A 26,839-nucleotide genomic window follows, 5' to 3' on the forward strand; every position below is an offset into this window, starting at 1 on the left:
GTTGATACCCCAAGTTCCCACAGGCTCATTTGTCCAGACAATGACCTTCAGTTGTGAAAATGTCCTCTGGCCCCTGTGCTCCCTCTGTGCTGAGCAAGAGCTTCCAAAGGCCTAATGGGTGGCAGAGCGCAGTTGCTCAACAGGTGTTTGTGGAATAAACAAATGAAGACAGATTACCACACTCCTTGGTGTCACAGTTGGCCAGCAGAGTGCATTTTACCATTGAGTAATTCCAGAAAAACACAGGAACATGATGTTTATAAGCTGCTCCTCCTCATTAGCAGATAGAAACCAGCACAGAGGGGGGCTTGCAGCGCAAGCTAGAAGGGGCTCAGGTCCTCGGGGTAGGAAACTTCCGAACTTTAGTGCCAGCAGGGCTGGATGGCAGATGGAAGGTGGCCCACCTACATGCATTTGCTGTTCCTGCCCCTCACTCCGTTTTCAAAAATCAAAGGAACACCTGAACCTCTGATAAATATTTATCTACCACCTGAATGAGTGAAGGCGAGGGAGGGACAGTGTTGTGAAAGTTCATCTTGACCACACCCCAGCTGTCACTCCCAGATAAAACTTGGCTCCCAGAGTGTCTCATCCCGGGCCGCAAGGGCTACAGCAGCAGAGCCATGCCCAGGTACACGGTACATGTGCGTGGGGAATGGTTGGCCGTGCCATGCCAGGACTCGGGGCTCACGGTGGGCTGGCTGGGTCGCGAGGCTGTGCGGCGCTACATGAAGAACAAGCCTGACAATGGCGGCTTTGCCTCAGCCGACACTGTGTGCTTCCTTGTGCGCCGGTGCAAGGGCCTGGGGCTGCTGGACAATGAAGACCTGCTCGAGCTGGCTCTGGAGGACAATGAGTTCGTAGAAGTGGGTGAGTGGCTGGGGGTGGAAGAAGGGGCGCTGACTGCTGCGCGCCCTGGCCAGGCTTCATCCTCCCCACAACCCCGGGGTGGGGGCGTGATTCTGTTTCCTTACCTCCCCTTCAGGAAGAGGTGGGCTTGCTGGTGGTTTGCTCTGTGTAGGCACCTGCCACACCTCTGGGGCTCTGTGGTTTTCACACAACCCCAGGAGATAGGCAGGATTCCCAGTCCCCTTTGATGGTCTGTGAGAAGAACAACCTGGAGGAGGTGCCTTCCCCAGACTCAGCCAGCTGGTCAGAGGCATAGGCTGGATTAGAACCCTGAGAGTGCACGTCTGATTCTTTTTGCAGTCACTGAGACATTCTAAAGGTCTTTTGGTCCTTCCAAAGAACCCAGCAGACTGGAGGCAGGTATAGCACAGATTAAAAGGAGCTGAACCTGGGGATGGAGGGTGGTGGTAAGAGGTAGATCTCCAACTTGGCGTTGCATCCCCAGTGTCTACCTCGCTGCCTTTTGCTCTCCTTTGTAAACATACTCAGAGCACTTGAAAGTATTTGGCATTGAAGCAGGCATTTTTGTGAAAGTCAAGGGCAATTCATGAGTGTTTTCTCAGCGGATAGACAACTACACCCCAGCTGTCATTCCCAGATTAAACTCTCTGCTCCCAGGAGTGTCCCATCCTGGGGCCGCAAGGGAGAGCCACTATGTGTGGCTTTCCAGGGTGATTTGTAAGGACACCCCCTTGTATTCTCGTTCTAGTCATAGAAGGCGATACCATGTCCCCCGACTTCATTCCATCTCAGCCAGAAGGCGTCTACCTGTATCCTTTCCTACCAGCTTTGTGCTCTGCTTTGGGCGGGGGAGTGGTGTGGGAGGAAGGTGGACGCAGGGGGCCCCTCTTGCCAGCCATGGGGCTGGGGTTTTGCCACCCTAACCAATGTTTGCCTTTACGTGGCTTCAGATACAGCAAATACCGGGAGCCCGAAAAGGTAAGCTGCAAACCACTTGCTTTTTGCCAAGAAAATTCAGTCTCTCCCATTTAAGGTGCAAGAGGGCTTGGCAAAAATTTCTGAGCAAATGCAGGACCAGGCTCCAGTCAACTCTACAGCCGGGAACGGGGACAAGGAAATGCATGAGGATGTTTTTCCTCAGCCTCTTATGGAACACATTCAGGTTGCACAAGTGATCAAATGTCCCAAGTTTGGTTTTGCGAGAGCCTTCCTGATCTCTTGTTAGAGCCACAAGGTCATTCCCCATCACAGAGATTTTCTTCTTTCATGCAGTACATCGCTTTAGATGGAGATAGTCTGACCACAGAGGATCTGGTCAACTTGGGAAAGGGACATTACAAAATCAAGGTATGGAGGAAAGGTATGGAGGAAAGAGGGAGGCAGGGAGGGTGAGAGCAAGGCAAGCCCTCTGGGCATTTGTGCTGCGCAGAGAAGTCTTTAACATGCCCAGTTTGGACCAACCTGTTTCTAGCTCACCCCAATTGCTGAAAAGAAGGTGCAAAAATCCAGGGAGGTCATAGACAGCATCATCAAAGAAAAAACAGGTATTGTTCTCTTTAACTTATAAAATCCTTTTCATACACACATGGAAATCTATCATATCTGATTGTACAGTGTTTGTTTTTTTATTCTAGTTGTTTATGGAATTACCACTGGTTTTGGGAAGTTTGCCAGGACTGTCATTCCCATTAGTAAGCTACAGTAAGTTGAAAACACATGTTGTCTTCAGGTTCCACCTGTCATCATCTTTGGTAGAGTAATTCTCATTGGCCCAGTTTATACATGAGCAGAGTGGAGACTTGGGTTCAATGGCAGAAAAAGGAATTGACATTGAAAACACGGGCTGGCCGGCTTTATTCATTGCATCTGGCTACCGTGCATCCCTTGTCAAGATGGAACCATGCTTCCCTTCATTTTCCCAGTGGAAGGGACATTTTCACTGCAACAAATCTGAGAGCTTTAATTTTTCTCTTCCAGGGAGCTTCAGGTCAACTTAGTGCGATCACATTCTGCAGGTAAATCACGCCAAGTCCTGGGTGCCTCCTACATCCAGTCGGATCTGATGTATAACACAGAGCACAGTGTGAGTCAGCTGGAAATAGGTGGTGCACAGCAAGGACTAGGTGCAGGGTGTAGGAGGTAAAAAGGAAGCAGAGCATCAGGCAAGAGCACCTCTCAGTTGAGCCCCAGGGAAAGGAATGAACTAAGGTGGAAGAACCAGGAGGGACAGGAGCACACATCCCATGCTGCAGAGAAAATCCTGAGCATTCACAGGAGGAAATGAAGGCTGGCATTCGGGCCATGAATTTGGATGCATGATATGGTCAAGACTTAGCACTCCTCCAATGGGGATGTAGTTGGCAATGGAATCTGGATACTGTTCTTTAGGAATTTGGGAACTGGGGGATCCCAGACACTTTCCAGGGATAGGAAGCTGAGAAAACAAAGGTGGGACTTTTACCTTTGTCTGGAATGGGCAGGCAGGAAGGAGAGAGGACAGCTGACTGTGGGGAGGGAAGAGTTGAGAGGTGGAGGTAGAAAGTGTTGTGGTGTTCCTGGCAAAAGCATCCATTGTGTTTTGCAGGTGTTGGGAAGCCCCTTAGCCCTGAGAGGTGTCGCATGCTTTTGGCTCTAAGGATCAATGTCTTGGCTAAAGGATACAGTGGCATCTCTCTGGAAACACTCAAGCAAGTCATTGAAGTGTTTAACGGTAATGCAGGGGGTCCCAGACCCGCCTCTCACTGCGGTGCCCTTAGATACAGAGGGGCTGGCTGGGATAAGAAGACAAAGTAAATGAGATGAGTGGGTTGGTAGAAGGCACAGGTGGGGGGGGTGGTGGAGATGGCTCCTCCCTTGATGGCTACTCATTCTCATCACCCTTCACATTGCGTGTGGCATCTTTTTTTTTTTTCTATTTTGCAGCAAACAGTAAAACTTTACCGAGAGAATGTTAACAGTTCCAGATTAGAACAGCTTATGCAGTTTCAGTCTTTATTGTTCTTCTTGCAAGCCTATGGTTATTGCACCCAATCTGCTGCTGGCACTTCAGCGTTCTCTGACTTTGGAATTCTAATCAGAGTATTTAGGATTGTCTCGAGACTTCTCTGTTTCCTTTCACCAGTTTCCTTTCATCTGATTTCCCATCAGGTCCTGCATCCATCATGTCTTCTTCACTTTCAAGCTTCTGAGTCCTTGGAACATCCTCATGCTCCGACAGTAGCTCCTCTTTTGGAGGGTTTTCTTCCCTTTGGCCTTGGCCTCTGCTATCCAGTTGTCCCAACAGCATTTGTTGAATAGACCAGGACTTTCCCCCTGGATTGTTTTCAATTTTCTTGTCAAATATTAGTTGGCTATACATGTGTGGGCTCCCTTCTCGTGTTTCTATTCTGTTCCATTGATCTTGTGTGTTTCTGTATCAGTCTGTTTCGATGACCACTGTTCTGCAGTATGTCTTGAGGTATGGAATTGTAATTCCTCCAGCTTTTTATTCTTCAGGATTGCTTTGGCTACTCATGGTCTCTTGTGTTTCCAGATGAACTTTTGCATCTTTTTTTTTCTATCTCTGAGAAGAATGTTGTTGGGATTTTGATTGGGTTTGCATTGAATCTGTATGTTACATTTGGTAATACGCTCATTTTGGTGATGTTGATCCTGCCAATCCAGGAACATGGCAGGTTTCTTCATCTTTTAATGTCTTCCTCTGTTTCTTTCTTTTTAAAAGATGTTTTATAGTTTTCATTATAGAGGTCTTCCACATATTCGGTTAGATTAATTCCAAGGCATTTAAGATTCCTTTCCATTATTTTAAAGGGGACTGTACTTACAATTTCTTTCTCAGCCATACAGTTATTTGTATATGCTAGTGCAACTGATTTGTGTTCATTATTTTTGTATCCTGCTACCCTGACAAAGTGTCGTATGAGTTTCAGTAGTTTCCTGACTAAGTCTTTTGATTCTTCTATGTAAAGAATCATGTCATCTGCAAACAGGGATAATTTTAATTTCTCATTTTTGTTTGAATTCCTCTAATTCGTTTTTCCTGCCTAATAGCTCTGGCAAGGACTTCCAATACTATATTGAATAGCAGTGGTGAAAGTGGACATCCTTTTCTAGTTCCATATCTAAATGGAAAAACTTCCCATTTAGTATGATGCTGGTGTTGGGTTTTTGTATATTGCTTTGATTGTGTTATAGAATGTTCCTTTAATGCCTATCTTGATTAAGGTGTTTAGCATCAAATGGTGTCAGATTTTATCAAATGCCTTCTCTGGATCTATTGAGAAGATCATATGGGTTTTTTCAAATTCGTTGATGTGGTGTGTCACATTTATTAATATGTGAATGTTGAACCATCCCTGCATGCCTGGGATAAATTCCACCTGGTCTGGGTGAATGATCTGCCTGTTGTGCTATTGGATCCTGTTGGCTAGTATTTTGTTGAGGATCTTTGCATCTATGTTCCTCAGGAATATCAGACTTTCTCCAAGATTGACCATGTTTTAGGTCATAAAACAAGCCTCAGCAAATTTTTAAAAATTGAAATTATACCATGCATCTTCTCAGATCATCATGGAGTGAAACTAGAGATCAGTAAATCAAAACACCCAGAAAGACATGCAAATACATAGAGACTGAATAATATGCTACTATATGAGCAATATGTTAGAGAGGAAATCAAAAGGGAAATTTAAGAATTACTTGAAACAAAGGAAGGCATCAACACAACATATCAAAACTTATGGGATATGATCAAGGCAATGTTAAGAGGAAAGTTCATTTCAATCAATGCCTATGTTAAGAAATTAGAAAAGCATCAAGTGAATAAACTAACCTTACAGTTGAAAGAGCTAGAAAAACAACAGCAAAGCAATCCCAAGGTTAGCAGGAAAAAAGGAATAACCAAAATAAGGGAGGAAATAAACCAAATAGAGACCAAAAGAATAATATATAAGATCAATGAATCAAAAAGCTGATTATTTGAGAAACTCAACAAAATAGATTCCCCATTAGTCCAACTAATCAAAAAAAAAAAGGGTGAAAGATACACATAAATAGCATCAAAGATGAAAAAGAAAATATAATAACAGATATCTCAGACCAACATAAAATTATTAGGAACTATTACAAGCAAATATGTCAACAAATCAGAAGATCTAGAAGAGATGGATAGAGTTTTGGACACATACAAGCTACCAAAATTGGATCATGAGGCAGTTAATCATCTAAATAGATCTATAACAAGGACTGAGATTGAATTAGTAATTAAATCCCTCCCTACCAAGAAAAACCCTGGACCAGATGGCTTCACTGCTAAATTTCACCAAATGTTTCAAGAACTTACCCCAATTCTCCACAAACTTTTCCAAATAATGGAAAGTGTGTGTGTGTGGGGGGGTGCAAACCTTCCAAACTCTTTCTATGAAGTCAATATCACCTTAATATCAAAATCAGAGCCACAACAGAAAAAGCATTTGGCATCTTTAAGAGTACAACAAGCCGCTTACATCTGCCTTTAGACTCAGGCTTAGAGAGAAACTTGGATTCAGGGATGTCTGTATGTGGTTAGAAGAATTGGATCATCTGGGGAATATGATTGATAGGTTTGGCTGTTGAATGATGGCTCTCAGAGAGAAGTTCAGCAGTTCTGGCTGCTACCTGGAAACCTGAGATCTCAGCGCTCCTCATGTGATGGAACCCTCAGACTTACACACCGAAATGCCACTTCCTGCAAAGATGGAATAGAAACGCGAAGTGGTTGAGGCCTCGCTAGTAATCATGAAGCTAAGGAGTGGCAGAATTTGTTGCAACGCAATTCATCCCTTTGGTGCTTACTTTTTGGACAGGAAAATTCCGATGTAGGGGCCGGATTTGCAAAGCTTGGGAGGCATCGTTCTTTGTCACTGATAAGGATAATCCTTGTAGGTCAGGGAGGTGCATGGGCTGGGGTAGAAGGGGGAGAGTGGGAGGAGAAGCTGGGCCAGGCAGTCACACCAGGCAGAATACATACTAGAGTGCAAATGACCCATGAATATGAAACGAAAGCCAGTGAACAGAAATCTGAATGAATAATTCATAGTAGAGAGGGCTGAGCTGAACAGACCAGTCGTGATGTCAATCTATTCTCTATTAGCCAGCTCTATTACTGCCCTGATCTGCCCTGCTATGAATGTCAAATCCCACCCAGTACTTCAAGCTTGAGGTTGTGAAAACTTAATGAATGATTCTAAGGCCCTTGGGGTCCCTAGGACCCTGATATGCCCCGAGGACAAACTGCAAATTGCAATCTGTAAACTGGACTTGTACATGGCGCTACTCTCTCCAGTGTTAACAGTTGAAAAAACACTGCTGTCAGTGTCTGATTTTATTTTAGAAAGAAAAAAAAAGTATGGAAAACATTTTTGGTAACATTTTTGGGAATTTCTCACAAAATAATACATTTAATTATAAATGGTGGAAACTGGCAGAATGGGTGGCTAGCAAATAAAAAGGAGACTCATTTGCCACGACTTTACCTTCAGAGAGACCCTGTTAGCATCCTGGTGTCAAGTCTTTGTAGAACATTTCCATATTATGTTCCTACCTAATGTTAAAGAGTTACATATTTCCCAATACTGTCCAGAAACATTTAGTGGCTTCTTAACATTCGGTAACATAAACATGTCTTAACTCCATGTTAGGACCATTTCTAACTTTTGATTCTCACAAACAAGAATGTAAAAAACAACTAGTTCCCAATCTTATCTTTAAGATACACTTGTAGAATTTACTAAGTGAAATTGTCTAGTCAGATGACAGCTTGCACATTTTGAAAACTTTGCTCCTAGAAGGCTCCTTCTCACTTCCTGCTGTCTCTCACTTCCTTTCATCTTCTAACTCCATCCCTCTCTTTCTAAAACAGCTCAGCTGGGCCCCTTAAGCATTAGTTGTACTTGAGGAATTCTCGTTCCCAGGTATTCATGGCCATAGAGTGATGCTAGGTGGTGTGGGGGTGGGGGAGTGGGACTTCACTGCAAAGCGAGACTATGCAGAATGTTGCCTCCATGAAGTAACTCGTGCCTTCTTCTCTCCCAGCCTCCTGCCTGCCCTATGTTCCAGAGAAAGGCACTGTTGGCGCCAGTGGGGACCTGGCCCCACTCTCTCATCTGGCTCTAGGCCTGATCGGAGAAGGGAAGATGTGGTCTCCAAAGAGTGGCTGGGCTGATGCTAAATATGTAAGACTTTTCTAGTAATCTCCACGTGTCATCGTTTCCCTAGGTTGGATATAGGGTGGGTGTAGATGGTTTATAGCACAGCCCCGGCCTCTGTACTATCTTTATGGATGAAACACCTGAAGCTCAGAAGTCAAACTAGGTAAAACTATCAGCATCCATCCCTGAATATTAATCAGCTTTCTAGATTTTGTGATTACTTTTGTGGAAAGTTGATACTCCCAATAAGTTGCTGCCAGAATCTATTGCGAAGATCAGATAGTGTCACAATTTTACTCAGGAGTTCGTTTCATGGGTGCAGAACTGTGTGATCATAGCCCGTTCCACTTTAATTCCAAGTTCCCAAGGCTTGTTTTTCAATAAAACCTCCATGTTTTCCTCACCAATCTCCAAATTCCACAGGAGGAGAGCAAATAATCTGCTAAAATCTTATCTCTGGGCAGTTACTGGGAGGCCCTATAACAAGTGAAAGAGACAAGGAGCTGAGGAGGAAGAAAGGGGTAATGATAGTAATAATAGCAATAACTCAACAGGTTCCAGATGCTCTTTCTGCCACGCAGCCTTACCTCCTAGTCAGCCTGACCTCTCCAAGTAGCAAACCTAGCATGTTCTGGTTAGATCCCTGGATGTTTTTTCCATTATCCATCGATAGAATATAAATGTAAAGGGGCTCACAAGAGCCTTGGTTGTCATGTAATCAATCCCTCGAATCTCTCCTACCCAGAGCTCTCCTGTGCCCTTCTTCCTTGGCTCTTTCCTAAGTTCTTACGTGATTATTTTCCACTGCACCTTTCATAGTCCGTGCATCTGTGGGCACACATGAACTTGTCTGTCTCCATTTTTTTTCTTCCCCCAGCCCTAGTCCAACACCCAAAACAGAATCTGCATATGATAAATACTCAAATTCATTTGTAAAGTTGGTAAATGGGCTGGACTCTCTCTTCCTTCTACTTGAAATGTCCCTCTTCCCTTCCCTAGCAGGTCCCTTGAAACTCTTTAGGCCCCTCTTATTCCAGGAAGACACATCTGCTTCTATCCTCTTGTTTCCATGTGGCAGACAGGGCTCCATGGACCCTTCTCGGTTGATGCGCACCCTTTGCCACCCAAGCCCCCACCTTGAGGTCCTGTCAGAATTTGGATCCAGTAGAAATGACAGTAGAGGGCTTTTAGCTCACACCCTAGAAGAAAGAGTACAGACAGCGAAGAGCGAAACTTTAGCCTGCACAGGTGCCTAAAAACATCAGTACAACAGGTGAATCACTAAGGTAGAAATTGAACACAGGACTTGGAGATCAGAACTGGTTGTGTGAACAGAGAAACCCCCTAAGTGTAAAATTAGTCGGAAGATAAATTGCCTTTCAGACTGAAAAATTAAAGGCTAGAGCAGAGAGGCAAGGTATGGAGGTCTAGCCTTATATAAGATGGACCTTTGTCCCGACAGATCTGTCATTGGATTGTATACAGAATCAGAAATAGGCTGGTAATTCTTTAGGCTCCCATTTTTATATTTGTAATCATTCTACAGGTTCTGGAAGCTCATGGATTGAAACCAGTTGTTCTGCAACCTAAAGAGGTAGGAGAGAAAAGGAAAATTGGTATTAATAAGTCTTCAAGCAATAGTTTTGGTTTTAAAGGAACAGTGTTAATGGTTCCTTAAAATAAATGTTGGGTACATGTTTGTTGAAAGTTGTTCATTAAAAAAGCACATTCAAAATATTTTTTGTGTCAAAAATGCTTCAGGATTCTTCTCTCAGATCCCTAACAAATATTCCAAGATCCCTTAGGATGTGCTTAGCCAAAAGCGTTGGGCCAGAATTGTTCCTTGTGATCTTCCCTACCATGAAGGGATGTTTTAAAAAATGTAGTGTAATAAAGAGCTAAGAACTGTATGAAAATCCTTCCAAAGGTTCACACACACACACACACACACACACACAAACACACACACACACGGCATCAAAGGCTAAGTTTGTTTTGGTGGGAAAATTTTTGAAACCCTTGCGCAATGTGGGGTCTTCAAAAAATTTAGGAGAAAAAGTCAACTGTAAATTTCAAAATTGCTTTGCACCAAAATAAGCATCTCTTAATGCCATTTTTCATGACCTGTTCAAAATTCCCGGTTATGTGCAATCTGCATTCCAGAGCTGTGTGGCTGCCTGGGGGATGGACTTCCCCCACAGGCATCTGTTGGCTGTAAGTGTATCAGCAGATTCACATGTGGAAGCATTTATTACTGAAGTACTTAAATCAACGTCCATGCCCTGCACTTTAAGAAACACGGATCAGCTGATTGGCTCAATTCTCTCTTACAAAAGCAGAAGATGCAGACTCCACTTACATGTAGCCTCGTTGCAATGCATTCAGCAGAAAACTTTCCCTTCCCTCCCCAAAGGGCCTGGCGCTCATCAATGGGACACAGATGATCACCTCCCTGGGTTGTGAAGCTGTGGAGCGAGCCAGTGCCATTGCACGCCAGGCGGACATCGTCGCGGCCCTGACTCTGGAAGTGCTCAAGGGCACCACCAAGGCCTTCGATACTGGTCAGCATGGTGCCCTCATCTAAGTGTTACTTGTCCAGCTAAAGCTGGGGCAGGAGATGGGGTGGGGGTGGGGCATGGGTTGGAGTCTTCAGACGCAGTCCTGGTGGGAGTGGGTGGTGAGGAAGGAGGACAGGTGCACATCCAGGGAGACTACAGCTTCACCTGCATTGTGCTGTGCTTGGCCCTCGAGACCATACATGGCCGGAGAATCAAGTGAGTCAGGCTACGTCTGGGGCAGGCTCTGAGTTTTCTTGGGCATCTGTTCACAGATGGGTTTAAGATTGATCTCAATTAGGAAACTAAGCGAGGAAGACCTGGAGAAGCCATAGCTTATCCAGCAGGTAGTGAATTTCAGACTCTGTTGTAGGACAGAATATTGTTCCAAAATGACTTAGATGAAGACCCTTCTGTTATTAACTCTGTATTTAGTTACCTACGCCAAATCTTTTTTTCATTTGTCAAAAGACGTTTTTAAATCTTTCTTTGAGTCATTTTAAAAACTTTCATGGAGTCATAATAATTGTTTGTGTTTATAGGGTTCAGAAGCCTGGTTCCTTGAAAGATTGACCAAGTGTCTTGAGTAAGATTCCAGAGAAAACACACAATTTGCTCTCAGATATTTAAAGGAAAAGAATAGATAATATGGGGCCCAGCACAGTAGCCTAGTGGCTAAAGTCCTCACCTTGAACATGCTGGGATCCCATATGGGTGCCAGTTCTAATCCCGGCAGCTCTACTTCCTATCCAGCTCCCTGCTTGTGATCTGGGAAAAGCAGTTGAGGATGGCCCAAAGCCTTGGGACTCTGCACCTGAGCCATACCTGGTAGTTTGTTCTTTTACCAGAACTGCTCATACTTTGTTGTCTTTGTGAATTCTAGACATTCACGCTGTTCGCCCACATCGTGGACAAATTGAAGTTGCTTTTCGGTTTCGGTCACTGTTGGACTCAGACCATCACCCATCGGAAATAGCAGGTCTGGGCATGGTTATCTAAGTGGGCTTGTTTGGTTGTATGTTTGAGCAAGAACTGATCATGTATTTCTTCCCTCTTCCCCTGCACCACTTCCTCAGAGAGTCACAGGTTTTGTGACCGGGTCCAGGATGCATACACCTTGCGCTGCTGTCCACAGGTAAAAGCAAAAACGCCAACAAAATGTTTTTCCCCAAAATTCAGAGGGAAAATGGGAAAACAGCACAGTGTTAGCCAACCATGAAGTGGTCAATTGTAGTCCAAAATTTTTTTTATTGCCTCTATTGAAAATTTTGTTCATGGTATGTCCATTGACCCAGACATTATGAAGTTGCTATTCTTTCTTTGGTAAGCAATCTTGGAATTGCTTGGTTTTGTTGCTCCTTTCAGAACTACTCCACAGACACCTTGCTTGGTTTATCTATTGTCATAACATTTTTCAGTAAGATTTATTTATGTATGTATTTGAAGGAAAAAAAGAGAAGCAGGAGAGGAAGAACTCAAGTTTTCATCTACTGGATTGCTCCCCATATGGTGGCATCAGAGTGCCCTAATTTATACAAATTTTTGTTACTAACATCACCATAACCAGTTAATAGAGTTTTACTGGTTTTCCCTGTTAGATACAAGTTGAGCCAACCAATTAGCCATATTCATAGAAAAGTCTAATCATGTTCATAATTACAACTTATCTGCCTCAGCAGTCAGGTATAAATCATTACGGCTGAATATATGAGATGTAGCAAATTAAAAAAAACAACAGATAACCTCAAGTGGCATCACAAATCCCATGTTGCACATGCTCATTTACATGTGGCAGCAGCAACCAAGAGATTAACGAGCATGTCAAGAAACAATATGCCAGCCTGTGCCATGGCCCAGTTCTTACTGTACCACTGAGTCCCCAGGGCAAACACTCTCATTTCCTCTGACTCAGCAGGCTCTGCTCTGGCTGGCTTCTTAGATGGCAGATTAAAAACATGTATGGGAAAGGATTGCCAGATGAGTTCAGCAGGAAGGAGAAATCCTGTTTGGCACTTCCCTGTACATCAATAATGAAAGCAGACCATGTGGCAGGTCCTATTCCAGGGTCTTCCATGTACATTATTTAATGTTCCCGATAATGAGATAAGTACTCTTCCTCTCATTTTGCAACTAGGAATGAGACCCAGACTTAAGTACTTTGCATAGAGTCTGTTTGCTCACTGCCGCTTTCCTTCCTTGATTTCCTTGATTTGAAAGAAGCCAGGGGCAGGTGCTGCCTTGGCACGTGGTGCCTGCCCTTGGCTTGCTCCACAGAACTGCTCGTTTTTGAGCTTCTTCCAACGTGATACCTTTGTGCTTCATGCATGTAATCTCCTTGGATAACAGCTACCATCTGAATGGTCTCTATAGGTCATGTTCAGGGGTTTGTGTGCACCATGTTAAGTAGTTTAAGGGTAAGTTCTGGTGTCTGTTTTCTGAGTCTGTGTCTCAACTGTTACTTCTGTCACCCAGCTTTCACACTAACTGGCTTGTGAATGTGCCTGTGTCTAGAATTAGCATTCACTCTCCTCCACGGAGCTGATTCTGGATGAATAGAGTGTGATGGGACTTCAAAAAGTTCATGGAAAATGAAGTTAAGGCTAAGTTTATTTGGCTGCAAAAAATTTAAAATCCCTGCATACTAGAGGTGTTCAAAAACTGAGTGGGCAATGCTTATTATGAGGCATTTCAAATTTTTTACACCAAAATAAATGTATTTTCATTCAATTTTCCACTGACTTTTTAGAACCTCCCTATTTATTTATTTTTTTAAAAGATTTATTTATTGGAAAGTCAGATATACAGAGAGGAGGAGAGACAGAGAGGAAGATCTTCCGTCTGATGCTTCACTGCCCAAGTGAGCGCAACGGTCGATGCTATGCTGATCCAAAGCCAGGAGCCAGGAACTTCTTCCGGGTCTCCCATACAGGTTGCAGGGTCCCAAGGCTTTGTGCCGTCCTCAACGGCTTTCCCAGGCCACAAGCAGGGAGCTGGATGGGAAGTGGAGCTGCCAGGATTAGAACTGATGCCCATATGGGATCCTGGCACGTTCAAGGTGAAAACTTTAGCCGCTAGGCCACACCGCCAGGCCCAGCACCTCCCTATTTATTGCCAAGGTTATAACTGTAAAGCATTTTCTGTGGGAAAGACAAATTATTTGGTTATTTATTTTTTTCTTATTTTGATTGTATTTTAGATCCATGGTGTGGCAAATGATACAATAGCGTTTGTGAAGGACATCATTACCACAGAACTGAACAGCGCAACAGATAATCCTGTATCTTTTGAATGTCTACCAAATCTCCAGGATAGCATTTCCCCCTGGTAACTTGAAGATCTGCTGAAACAGTAATTTATGCATACCCTCTCAGTTTTGCTTCCTTCCATGGCATAAATGAACAGGTAGCTGAGGGCTCATAGATCTTGGAGGTGGGCCAATCTGTGGATGCAAAGCCCATGGGTACAGAAGGCCAGGAGTAGCATTCTGTCACCCTGTAAGCAAAAGTCAGCTCTTCGGAAGCAGGAGGGAGGATCTGTTACTGCCTTGGCCTGGTTGGGGGCCTGCTTAAGTGCATGGGAAAATGGAATTGTTGCTGACAGTAATATTCAGTGGGTCTGAAGTTGCCTTCTGCTAAAGCAGATTGGTGAGGACTTCTCAGTAGCCATCTGCTGTTGAAGCCCAGGACCACTGACTGTGGAGATCTAAAGTTTGCCCAGGAGTAAATGTTCCAGACTTTGTGGGAGTTGCTCATCAATGTCTTCCATTCTGCAGATTCTTTTTGGAAAAGCCCACAGTGCCCACCATGCCCATTTTAAGGGATGCTCTGGTCTTCATTCTTAGTCTCAGGCTACGAATCTTTTGAGAGTAGATGCTGATCACTGCGGTAGTGCAGGTACAGAGCTTGAATATTGCTAATTTCAGGAGAAAGCATCATTTCATGTTCACCGTTTCATTGGTCCCCAGTTGAGTGGCATGATTCATCTTTGAGGTTGGTGCCAGTTTATGCTGAAACTGACTCAGGGAAGATGGTCTCTTCTTTCTACTACCCTTCTTTTTACAAGGACTGTCACCTAGAAGTTAGACATAGATTGGGGCTAAGAATTGTACTTGAAGTGATCAACCAACACTGTGTTCTAGCCTTAACCTGTTTTGAAAGATGGTCTTTGCCAGTAGGGGTGAGACAATCTCTGGAGGAAACTTCCATGGTGAATACCCAGCCAAAGTAAGCTTTTTAAACTTGCCTCTCACTCAGAGTGCATATTCTGGCAGAGGCTGACTGAATGGAGATTCTTTTGCAGGCCCTGGACTATTTGGCCATTGGTGTCCATGAACTTGCTGCCATTAGTGAAAGAAGAATTGAAAGGCTGTGTAATCCCTCGCTCAGTGAGCTACCTGCCTTTCTGGTGTCTGAAGGGGGTCTGAACTCGGGATTCATGATAGCACACTGCACAGCTGCAGCCCTCGGTAAGGATTCTGCTCTTTGCCCCAGATACAAGTCTGGTCAGCTTAGGGTGTTTCCATTTTATCTAGATATCAAATTTTGTCTTTGAATAAAATCTACTTTTTCAGCACTTTTTCTACCCCTCTCAATAAAAATGTAGCAGGTTGACTTCTTCTTAATTATCTCTTAAAGTTTTCAAAATTAATTGGTGATTTTGTTTTTATTTGTTTGAAAGTTAGAGCTAAAAAGACGGAGACACAGACAGGGATCTTCCATCTGCTGGCTCACTTCCCAGATCGCTGCAAAGACTGAAGTGAGGCTAAATCAAAACCCAGGAGCCAGGAGCCTCCTCTAGGTATTCCATGTGGGTGCAGAGCCCCAAGCACATGGGCTGTCCTCTGCTGCTTTCCCAGTTACATCAGAGAGAGCTGAATGAGAAGTAGAGTAGCTAGGACTTGAAAAGGGACTCAAATGGGATGTTGGCACTGCAGGCAGTGGCTTAACCCATTATGCCACAGCAACAGCCCCAGCAGGTTGACTCTTTTAACACTTTTTAGAAAAAGAAAGTAAATCCCAAGCAATGTTATAATGAAACATGACAGTACAATATTTAGTTGTAAGTACAAGGGTAATTCAAAAACTTCATGGAAAATGGAGTTAAAAGATATGTTTGCTTTGATACAAAAAATTTTGAATCCATGCATAAAACATACTTTCCATTAACTTCTTGGAAGCTTTCAAGAAATTTCTCTAGAGAAAGAATTTTTTGAAAATTTTTTTCTTTATTTCAAAGGCAGAGAGAGATATACAGAGAATGTCCATGTGCTGGTTTATTCTCCAAACACCTGCAATGGGCTGGGGCTAGGCTGGGCCTCAGGCTGGGATATAGGAAAACAACCCAGGTCTCCAACATGGGTGCAGCAGCCTCATTCCTTGAGCCATCATCACTCTTTCTAGGATCTGTGTTAGCAAGAAACTAGAATCAAGTGCTGGAAGTGGGAGCTTGTCCCAATTCCTCCACGGTGACTCTAGTGTTTTCGTCACTAGGACAAATGCCTGCCCCCCTGGAAAGCAATTAGATGCTACATGGTAGCTTCATCTTGATAGCTTTTCCCAGTTCTCACCATGAAGACTCTCAGAAGGAAAGAAATAGACCAAGATGGTGATTTATAATTTGAATCAACCTGAATAAACTTGGAATATATTTCATTAGTTATACCAACCACTGAAAACAAAGATATGTTTACAATATTTAAGATTACCTGTAAGTAGCAGGGTCTCCTCTATAAAGGTTGAATACCAAGATAGCTGGTTTCTGACTTGAGATTGCAAGTAATTCATCATAGCCATGCCTGGCATGGGGTGTCCGAGGTCCCACAGTATTCGCTCAATAATCCTATTGGTACCACGAGGCAGCTACTATTGTCTTCGTTGCACAAATGAATAGCTGCAGGTCCAAGAAGTGAAGTGACTTGTCCAATACTTCACAGCTAGTAAGATGTTGAACAGAAGACAAACCCAGGCATTTGGCCTCCCACTTCAGTTAAAACGAAGACCTCATTTTAGTAGATACATAAGCCTTAAGATAGGGCTGCAAGTTTAACAATAACACAGTCTGTCTAGTAAAATTTGAATTGTTCTGTACAGACCTATCCTGGAAAAATCTGAAATCCTGATGGCCTGGGAGGTCCTTTATTTTATCAACACTACTGCCCCAAAAGGTAGAACAACGTGGTCGTCAGCTAAGAGGCTAGACCCTGAACCTGACTCCCAACTTTACGATTTCCTTACCAGCGGTATCTCACTGAGTCGGATAACCCTGTTAATCACAGTTTTCTCCTGCCTAAAACAAAGATGACAGATGTACTCCATGGACCCACTTTGAGAATAAAATTAATAGAAAGCCTTAGAACTCTGCCCAGCACATAAGAAGCACTAAGGAGGTATTAGCTGCTATGAAAAATTACTCCTAATTCCGTCCCCACCTAAACCTCTGATTAAAACCTAGCACAAACAACCGACCACGAGCCCCTGGATTTACCTTCTCCTCTGAGCCTGGATCTTCTATCTGTTCTGTTGCTTGCTGATTACAATACCCTGTAAAGGAATATATTTCTCATGATGGCAAGCTGGCAGTCGGGGGAATGGTAATCCGTTTCCAGAAGCCTTTTGACCTGGGAAGCTTGGTTTCATTGTCTTGTGCTTCCCAAGCCCCCTTTGCAGTTTTAGCCTGTTTTTGTGAAGTGAAATGTTTCCCCTTGTTTGGCCACTTGCAAATCATCTTTCTGAACAAGCCTCACTACATATGCTAGTTTAAAGGCTCAGGACTTGGGACTTCAGGACCCAAAAGGTGCCAAGAGTTGCTGATCACCTTCGCTGGAAACTACAGGACAGGAAACAACTGAAGATTCTCTGAGTGACTTTCTTTCTTGTTTTTATTATTACATTATTATTATTATTAGAAAGGCAGATTTATAGACATTAGAGGCAGAAAGAAAGCTCTCTTATCTACTGGTTAATTCTCCAAGAGGTCACAACAGCCAACTGAGCTGATCTGGAGTTAGAGACATCTGGGTCTCCCACATGGATGCAGGGTCCCAAGGCTTTGGGCCATCCTGGACTGCTTTCCCAGGCCACAAGCAGGGAGCTGGATGGGAAGAGGAGTTGCCAGAACATAAACCAGCACCCATATAGGATCCTGGCACTTGAGGTAGAGGATTAGCATGTTGAGCCACCACACTAGTCCCTCTCATGACCACTTTTATTATTTTTTATAGGTTTATTTTTATTGGAAATGTAGATTTACAGATAGAAGAAGAGACAGAAAGATCTTCCATCTGCTAGTTCACTCCCCAAATGGCCACAATGGCTGGAGCTGAGCTGATGCAAAGCCAGGAGCCAGGAGCTTCTTCTGGTTCTCCCATGGGGGTATAGGATCCCAAGACTTTGGGCTGTTCTTGACTGCTTTCCCAGGCTCCAAGCAGGAAGCTGAATAGGAAGTGGAGCAATCAGGACATGAACAGGCACCCATATGGGGTCTTGGCACATGCAAGGTGAGGATTTTAGGCACTGAGCCATTGCACCAGACCCAGAACCACTTTCAAGTTCAATAAAACAAAGAGGAAAAAAGAATTTGGGGGTTGGGCCTTGATTAAATTCTGGAACTGGGTAGGAGGATTTCCTGAATTTCGATGCTTGCTGTGTAACTTGCTGTCTTTGACTTACAGTATGGACATCACCTGGAGTTATTAGGCCAGTAGAGGTGCAGGTCCCACTCCAAACTCAGCGGGCATGATCCAGTTTGAAAAGCCCCAATGTGAACCATCTGGGAGTTCTGCCCATTCCTAGTTCCCCATCTCTTTCTTAGAATTCAGGATACTTCTAAAGTCTCTCTCACTTTGAGGGACAGGGTTAAGCCTGCTTCCTTAGAGTAATTCTTCCCAGTCTGGAGCTTCAGTCATGGTGCCCCCAGAGAGGTGCACCCCTTGTCGTGGGTCCTCTCAGGGGACCCACGTGTCATTTGGTGCTTTAGCCTCCTGAGGACACTGGCTAATGTGCATTGGTCTCTTGCAGTTTCTGAAAACAAGGCTCTGTGCCACCCTTCATCCGTGGACTCTCTCTCTACCAGTGCTGCCACAGAGGACCATGTCTCCATGGGAGGGTGGGCAGCGAGGAAGGCCCTCAGGGTCGTGGAGCATGTGGAGCAAGGTAATGGCGTGAGCGAGGGTGGGGTGGGGGGCGCATGGATGATCTGCTACATTGGTGGTCCTCAAACTGGGATCCCCATTGGCTGCCTTGGCATCACCTGGGAGGTGGCTAAGGATGGGAATTCTCAGATAGAAGGCAGGGATAGGCTCAACCTGTGTTTAACGAGCTTCCCACAATCAACTTTCACATGTTTTTATCAGCCTGAAAAGAAATTCTGAGGCTGTTCTATTCCCACAATTCCCATTCTCCTGCCTCCCAGTCCTAGGCAATCACTACTTTAATTTCTGTCTCCACAGATTTACCTATTTTTACATTGATGAGATCATATGCTAGTGCTTATTTGTGGCTGACTTCTTATACTTGGCTTGATATTTACAAGGTTCATCATATCATAGCACATGTCAGCATTTGTTGCCTCTTTCGAGCTGAATAATGATCTATTAATAGGCCACATTTTGTTTGTCCTTTTGCTAAAAGATTCTTGATTTTTCTCCACCCTTTGGCTAATATAAATGATGCTTCTATGAACATATGTTCTCATATCTACAGAATTGGTAGGCCACACAGTCACCAAATGTGTGGAGCGCTTGGTGTATGAACCTTAAGATGACTTCTTAAGGATCTTCCCAGCTGGTTTCCTAAGTGGTTGCGCCACACTATGCTCCACCTGCAGTGCTGGAAGGGACCAGTTTCTCTGCATTATCACCAGTGCATGTTGTTATCTGTGCATCTCGGTGTGCTGTGAGCATTCACTGCTCAGATGGTTTCTCCATTGGGCATGTTGCTCTGACCAAAAGCTCTGAGTTACCCTTCTCAGTCCTCTTCTCAGAAAAACCAAGCTTCCATCATCTGATAATCTTGTTCGCACTTTCTCTGCTGTTGCTGCACACCATAAACTAGGGTGAATGATTGAAAATGTTGTTGAGACCACACCATACGCCTGCTGTAAATTTCCCCAGTGACTTCCTAGTGCTCAACACAAATCCAACCCCCTTCCTGTAGTCCACGAAGCTCCCCCTGATCTGACTTCTGCCCCTACTGCCACCTCTCTCTGTCCCATTCTCTGCTCTGGGTCACAGTGCTGTGCTTGCACCTTTCTCTTTTTCCCCTATCTTTTTAGATTTGTATTGAAAAGACAGATGTACAGAGAGGAAGAGAGACAGAAAGATCTTCCATGAACTGGTTCAACCCCCAAGTGGCCTCAATAGCTAGAGCTGAGCCGATCTAAACCCAGGAGCTAAGCGCTTCTTCTGGGTCTCCCATGTGGATTCAGGGCCCCAAGGCTTTGGGCCATCCTTTACTGCTTTCCCAGGCCACAGGCAGGGAGTTGGATGGGAGGTGAAGCAGCCTGGACAGGATTCAGTGCCCATACGGGATCTTGGCCCAGGTAAGGTGGGGATTTAGCCACTAGGCCATTGATCTAGGCCGTGTGCTTGCACTATTCAACAAATGCATGTCTTCCTCAGCAACTTTCTGGCTGTTGGCTTGCAGCTCTGGGTTCCTTGTGGTCTCCTTTCTACATACATCTGCATACATCCCAGATTTCATCTCTGAAACCTTCCCTTCTCACACCAACTGAAGCACCCATTATTGCTCTTTCTCCTTTTTTCCCTCTGTAATATCACTTAGTATCATTGATTTCTAAGGTTTATTTGCCTTTCCCAGAAAAATGTAATATCCATGAGGTCTTGTCTGATCCATCACATACCCAGTTGGACCTGCAATATATAGATCAGATGTTCAAATGTTTGCTTGACAATGAAGTGGGTGTTCTGTGTCACAAGCAGCAATCTTTTTAAAATAATTCTTTTATTTTAACAATCCTTACATAGTTGATTAGGTCACACAAGGTCAAGGGCTACAGGAAAGTGGCTAAGATCATTGTTTCCACATTAATATTATTTCTTTTTCTGTATCTGGGGTAAGGGTAGAGATAAAAGGAAAAGCCCCACTCAACCTTCCATCCATTCCAGGTCCCTGACATGGGGCATGCTCCGAGGGTCTTGCTCATGCAGTTTTGATAGTTCCACAGTTCTGAACTGCACAAACAACAATCTTAATAAAGGAATGCAGGCATATACTAGCTTAGAGGTTGGTGAAATGAATATTGTTAAAGTTTTAAAGCTTTATGGATATACATTTGCAATGCATTTTAGTAGGACTGATATTATTTGACTAGGATAACCTTATTTATGTGTTTTCTACTGTTAAGGTCAGCAAAATAATCATATAAAACTAAATATATTTCCAGAATTCTTCCAATCATTTTCAATGTGTTTTAACATTTTTTTGCAGATGATTATTAAATCATAAACTATCAGCTTATTTCAAAATAAAGGAGATCATGTTAAAAATTAAATTAAGACACATTAGGTCTCTCCCATGAGTGCAGGGTCCCAAGGCTTTGGGCCATCCTCTACTGTTTTCCCAGGTCACAAGCAGGGAGTTGGATGAGAAGTGCAGCAGCCAGGACATGAACAGTGTTGATATAGGATACTAGCATTTGCAAGGGGAAGATTAGCCAATTGAGCCATTGTGTCAGGCCCCTAGCAGGTCTATTTTCAAGGTCAGAAAGACAAATCAGAGATGTTAATTAATGTGCCAAAGGCTATACAGCTAATGACAATGCTAGTATGGCTGATTCAATTTCACTTTCTTATTCATTCCCTATGCCTCCTGATTAGAAAAAATAAGCCCCCGTCCTCATAGATTCTCAGGCTGACTTTGGCAAGATTGTCCTAGATCTACTCCTGTGGACATATCTCAAAGTAGGACTCCTGGGAGTGGAGAGTATATTCTTTTAGTCAGATGCCTGTAGCACCTGTGAAAATGAGGATTAGTCAATGATATAGCTGACTTAACAATATACTAACTTTCTTCTAGTCATAGAAGTGTCTATAGATGACAAGGGTCTCTTCTCGCACACCAGCTCCCCACTCAACTTCTTTGATCAAGATGGATGACCACAGTTTCCCATCTCTATCTTTATGTAAATTTCAAGTTGTTTTTAGTCTTGTAATTTCTTAGGCTTGAAACACCCAGTACATAGTCCTTCATCAAAGTCCTGAAGGATCCAGTTAACCAGGAAGTAGGTATGACTGTTCTAGAACTAACTCTATAGTGCCCATTCCAACACTCTCAAGACCACCAAAATAGAAATTGTAGAAATTAATATCCTACCAATCTTAATTATTCAGAAAAACAATTTTTCTACAGTCTTCCTTAGCTAAGAACTTTTACAATTGTATCATACATGATAATAGTGCAATCTGTGTTTTCCTATATTAGAGTCTAAATGATGGAGAATTTTAATAGAAATGTAATTTTAGATTAAACCATTTTGTATTCTGTTATTTACAAAGGAAATAGTTTAAGAGCTTAAGGTTGATTATGTTCCTTATCAATTATTCCAAATAGAGTTCTAAAAACATTTGACTTATTTTCTTTAAAAGATTTATGTGGTTTACCTGAAAGTCACAGTTACAGAGTTATAGGGAGAGATAGTGGATTAAGCTGCCACTTCCGGTGCCAGCACCACATGTGGGTGTCAGTTTGAGTTCCGACTACTCCACTTCCCATCCTGCTCCCTGATAATGCACCTGGGAAAGCAGTGGAGGATGGCCTGTTGCACCCAGATTTTGAGATCCCCAGAAATCATCAGGAGTCTGAAGTCGATTCCAACGCATAAGGGCAATTTATTCAGACTAGTCTGGGCTCCCATCGGCCTCCAGCCTGACGGAACTGGGGGATGGCAGCATCAGCAGAAGCACCGAGGTTGGAAGGCACAGGGTTTTATATGCTTCGGGCCAATTCTGCATAATTCTATGATTGGTCAGTTTAACTGTTAACTTTAAAAAGAGCAAGTTGGCAGGCTTCTATTGGTGGGTTTGAAGCAAGCAACATTCTTTTAAAAATTTATTTATTTTTATTGGAAAGTCAGATATATGTAGAGAGGAGGAGAGATAGAGGAAGATCTTCCATTCAATAACTCACTCCCCAAATGACAACAAAGGCCAGTGCTGTGCTGATCCGAAGCCAGGAGCCAGGAACTTCTTCCAGGTCTCACACACTGGTGCAGGGTCTCAAGGCTTTGGGCCATCCTTGACTGCTTTCCCAGGCCACAAGCAGGGAGCTGGATGGGAAGCAAGGTTGCCAGGATTAGAACTGGCACCCATATGGAATCCCGGCAGGTCAAGGCGAGGACCTTAGCTGCTAGGCCACCGTGCCAGACTCCGCAACTTTCAAATTGTACAAACTAGTGGGCTATGGGGTAGCGAGCAACTCTCATCTAAAAAGCACACCAGGTGCCTCCTTCCTGAGGAGTGTTCTGCCTACATGACCTGTTCAGTGTCATGATGTAGGCTGTCAGTCCTGGACTTCACAGAGCTCCCCAGTCAAGCAAGCAAGGCAGAAACCACAAAAACATAAAACACTGAGGTTCCTCAGGCCCAAGTGCTTGGGCCCCTGCACTCACATGGGATCTCCTAGCTCCTGTCTTCAGCCTGGCTCAGCCCTGGCTGTTGTGATTTGTATTTCTCAAGCATGAATTCACACCTTAACCACCCATTGCTCTTGCATTTCTTGTTTCAGTGCTGGCCATCGAGCTTCTGGCAGCCTGCCAGGGCATAGAGTTTCTACGTCCCCTGAGAACAACCACTCCACTGGAGAAGGTCTATGACCTAGTGCGCTCTGTTGTAAGGTAAGGCCAACAGGTCCCTGGAGATGACAGTGTTTCAGACCCGTGAGCCTTGCCGCATTTACTGTTTGGCTGATGGGTTGCTGTGCTTCCTCCGTAGGCCCTGGATGAAAGATCGCTTCATGGCCCCAGACATTGAAGCAGCTCACCGGCTGCTCCTTGAGCAGAAGGTAAGCTGACTTCCTGCCTTTTTGATCATTATGAAAAGTCAAAAAGAGAAAAGGAGTGGGAAGCAGGAGTGGAAACACATTGTCTTCCATTGTCTCCTTACTATTCCATGGAAGTAGAAACACAGGCTGCTACAAAGCCTGTGATAAACCCTCAGATGCCTGGTCACCTAAACACCATCAGATTGTATGACGACAATGATGATGATTTGAGCAGAGGAAAGAGAAAGATCAGGAGAGCTACTATCCACTGGCTGATGTCTCAGATTCCTGCTGGAAAACAGCCGTCCCCAGCTGGAGCTGAAACAGAGCCAGAAACGTATTCCAGGACTCCTCACAGGTGGCAGGTCCTCAGAGACTAGCGCCTTGAACAGGGTCTGCACTAACAGAGAGCTGGGACTTGAAGCCACGCCCTCTAATATGACTAAATGGCCCTGTGAAAGGGATTTTAAATGGAATTTTAAGAAAAGTATTTGCAGGAAGGAAACAAAGAGTAATTATTCATCCCCTCCCTTAAAATAATCTTTTTTTCAGAAGCATGAGAATCTTTCAAAATATATATAGAAAATGGAATTAAACGCTAAGTTTATTTTGAATTTTTAAAAATCCATGCACAGAGGAATCACTAAAACATGTTTATAGAAAGTATATAATATGGGAGGTAGGGAGGGAGGCAGGGAAGCTATATAGTGGCTGCTTTCCCAGGCATACTAGCAGGGAGCCAGATCAGAAATGTGGTAGCTGGAACTTCAGTGTCTATGTGGGATGCCGCACTGTAGGTTGAGATGGCTTAACTGGCCTCACCACATCACCACCAGCCCTCCTTTGATCTTCATGCTTATCATTTCTAAGTGTTCTCCCCCCCCCCACCTCTACTAGGGAAGCTGTTTGCCAGCTACTAAGGAAAAGGTGTGAGAGGCTGGCTTTCACGAGAATGCATTTTGGGAGGCCTTGAGCAAGAAAAGCTTTCTTGCTGGCCACGGTAATCAGTAGTGTGAACAAGCACCTGGGTTTCCATCTGAGATGATAATATGTTTCAAAGATGAGGTTGGTGGGTGGATGAAAATCTGAAGAAGGGCCTGAGGCAGGCTTCCCAAACTGTACTGCGGGGGGCGGGGGGGGGGGGCAGGCGGGTGCCAAATGCAGATTTGGTCTCAGCAGGTTTGCTGATGTTGCTAGGGAACAGGTCACACGCTGGGGTGAGGTCAAGGTCATAGGGTACCTGTGACCTGAAGATAGAACAAAGGGCAAATCCAATAAACAAACTGCCTTTTATCAATGCTCGTTTTAGGAAACACACCATGTCCACTTTTGTGGACATCAACTCTTTCCACAGAAGTCTCTAGATGTTATCTGCTATTTGTTGCTTTTATTTTGGAACAGAAAGCAATGCAAGCTTTTGTGGGAGAGTGGGATTAGCATAGCAGTTAAAGTGCCCATGTCCCACGGTGGGGTATCTGGATTCAGTTCCTAGCTCTGGCTCCAGATTCCAGCTTCTTGCTAATGAGGCCCTTTGAAGGTGGCAGTTGGGTCCCTGCCACCTATGTGAGAGACCTGGAATGTGTTCTTGGCTCCTGACTTCAACCCAGCCCAGTCCAGTCCAGCCCTGGCTCTTGTGGCCTTTTGGGAAGTGAATCAATGGGTGAAAAAATTCTCTCTCTCAAATTAAATTAAAGAACTTCATGGTAACTTTGGGAAAGTTTTGATGTTTTTAAATACGAGCAGCCATTGTGTATCCAAGTCAGGAATAGGGGATGTCTGACTTGAGATGAAGTTGATGTTTAATGACATCTGGAAACAAGGTCGTCAGTATTTCGTCTTTGTTTGCTTGTTTCTCAGGTTTGGGATGTAGCTGCGCCCTACATTGAAAAGTACAGAATGGAGCATATTCCAGAATCACGCCCTGTTTCTCCAACAGCCTTTTCCCTGGAATCGCTCCATAAGAAAGCCAACAAAGTCCCAGAGTCTGAGGATCTTTAGTGGGCTCTGTTTTGGATTATCAGGTCAGATAGCTTGGTTGAACATAAAGCAGTACTGTAATGAAAAAGAACTAGGAACTTTCTTGGTAAATTCACCCATTTTATAAGCAAAGCTTATTTCCACTAACGCTTATTTGTGATCCAACTGGTGGCAGAATTGCAGGTGCTAAATTCGCATTGTGTCCTTGTGTTTCTTGCATCCTTTATTTTCTCTTTGCTTTAGCAAACTCCCCACTAGCTGACTTTTAAAAATTGATCATACTATGCCATGTTATGACAGATGTCCTCTAATATGCCTTCATAACCATTTGAAGTGATCATTTGTCCCAAAACTGCTTGCTTCCGTTAATTGAATCATAATAAAGAATGGCCGGTAGGTCTTCAGCAATTAATACAGAAGTCATAAAATGAATTACAGAAAGGCATTAAAGAATGGTGATTAAGATTGCTATTTGGATGGTCTTTATTCAACTGTATATTTCAGGTTTATCATGTATCACTTGCTACACATATCCACTCAAATGATGAACTAAATCATGTGCTCAGTTTGTGTTGGAGATAAGTAGCATCCCCTCCCACGTGTTAGCACTCAAGTCAAACGTTTACAGTAACCCTGTCTGAAAAGACTAACTTCCTAGGTAAGGGATCTCTGGGATTGACTAACCCCATCTCTACAGTGGTGATCATTACGATGAACCCTGTTGACAAAGGTCAGATGGGACCCTTGGATGTCTTACCCAATCTGTTTTCCTCCCAAGAAAATGATAAAGGACTTGGAAAGACTTCCATGAAATTTTTCCAGTGAAAAGTCAGGTGACCCCTGGGCTTCCCAAGGTGAAGTCCATGACTTTGTACGCATCTGTACAGGAGTTTGACACCATGGCTTTGAAAAGGGAAGCTGGTCAAGGAAAGGGTAGATATACTTGTTCTCCGGCCCTCCCGATGGCAGACTACAATGTGCAATGTAACAAGATTTTTGAGTGTTCAGATGCAAACTTTTCACTGCAGAGACCCAAGTGAAAACTGTTGCCTCCAGTAATGAACAGAGCTAAACTGTGCTGAGAATGCTGTTTAGACAATGGTTGATCTTGGTGGCGATCTCTACCAAAATGAAAACACACCAATCAAGTCTGTCATTCTTGTCCATGAAAAGCATTGAGCCCGTAAAGCCCAGCAGTCTAATGGCTTTTCTCCACTTCTGAATTCCTGTCCACTTCTGCAGTCCTTGGGAACAT

At 43.8% G+C, this 26,839-nt stretch overlaps 1 protein-coding gene across 1 annotated transcript; it reads left to right on the forward strand.

Moving 5' to 3' along the window:
* The first annotated feature begins 349 nt into the window (after positions 1 to 349).
* Positions 350 to 25,967, forward strand: HAL (histidine ammonia-lyase). The gene is made up of 20 exons (XM_040980526.1): positions 350 to 870; positions 1,619 to 1,679; positions 1,821 to 1,848; positions 2,143 to 2,217; positions 2,342 to 2,414; positions 2,505 to 2,571; positions 2,848 to 2,885; positions 3,455 to 3,580; positions 7,942 to 8,081; positions 9,604 to 9,651; positions 10,471 to 10,618; positions 11,496 to 11,591; positions 11,689 to 11,747; positions 13,809 to 13,889; positions 14,770 to 14,835; positions 14,912 to 15,077; positions 18,628 to 18,762; positions 23,353 to 23,461; positions 23,559 to 23,628; positions 25,465 to 25,967. Exons 1-20 carry the CDS (start codon positions 624 to 626, stop codon positions 25,603 to 25,605), a joined length of 1,974 nt encoding a protein of 657 aa, XP_040836460.1. The 5' UTR covers positions 350 to 623; the 3' UTR covers positions 25,606 to 25,967.
* Positions 25,968 to 26,839: the final 872 nt, after the last annotated feature.

This window comes from Ochotona curzoniae, unplaced genomic scaffold, assembly GCF_017591425.1.
Source record: "Ochotona curzoniae isolate NIBS_2020 unplaced genomic scaffold, NIBS_Ocur_1.0 contig_1014, whole genome shotgun sequence".
Lineage (NCBI taxonomy): Eukaryota > Metazoa > Chordata > Mammalia > Lagomorpha > Ochotonidae > Ochotona > Ochotona curzoniae.

What these genes read in the sequence shown, in the direction of transcription:
- HAL (XM_040980526.1), top strand. Translation starts at nt 624, where the DNA reads ATGCCCAGGTACACGGTACATGTGCGTGGGGAATGGTTGGCCGTGCCA. An exon ending in CAGCCAGAAGGCGTCTACCT is followed by an intron (nt 1,680 to 1,820) that starts GTATCCTTTCCT and finishes ACGTGGCTTCAG; the next exon opens with ATACAGCAAATACCGGGAGC. An exon ending in ATTCCCATTAGTAAGCTACA is followed by an intron (nt 2,572 to 2,847) that starts GTAAGTTGAAAA and finishes TTTCTCTTCCAG; the next exon opens with GGAGCTTCAGGTCAACTTAG.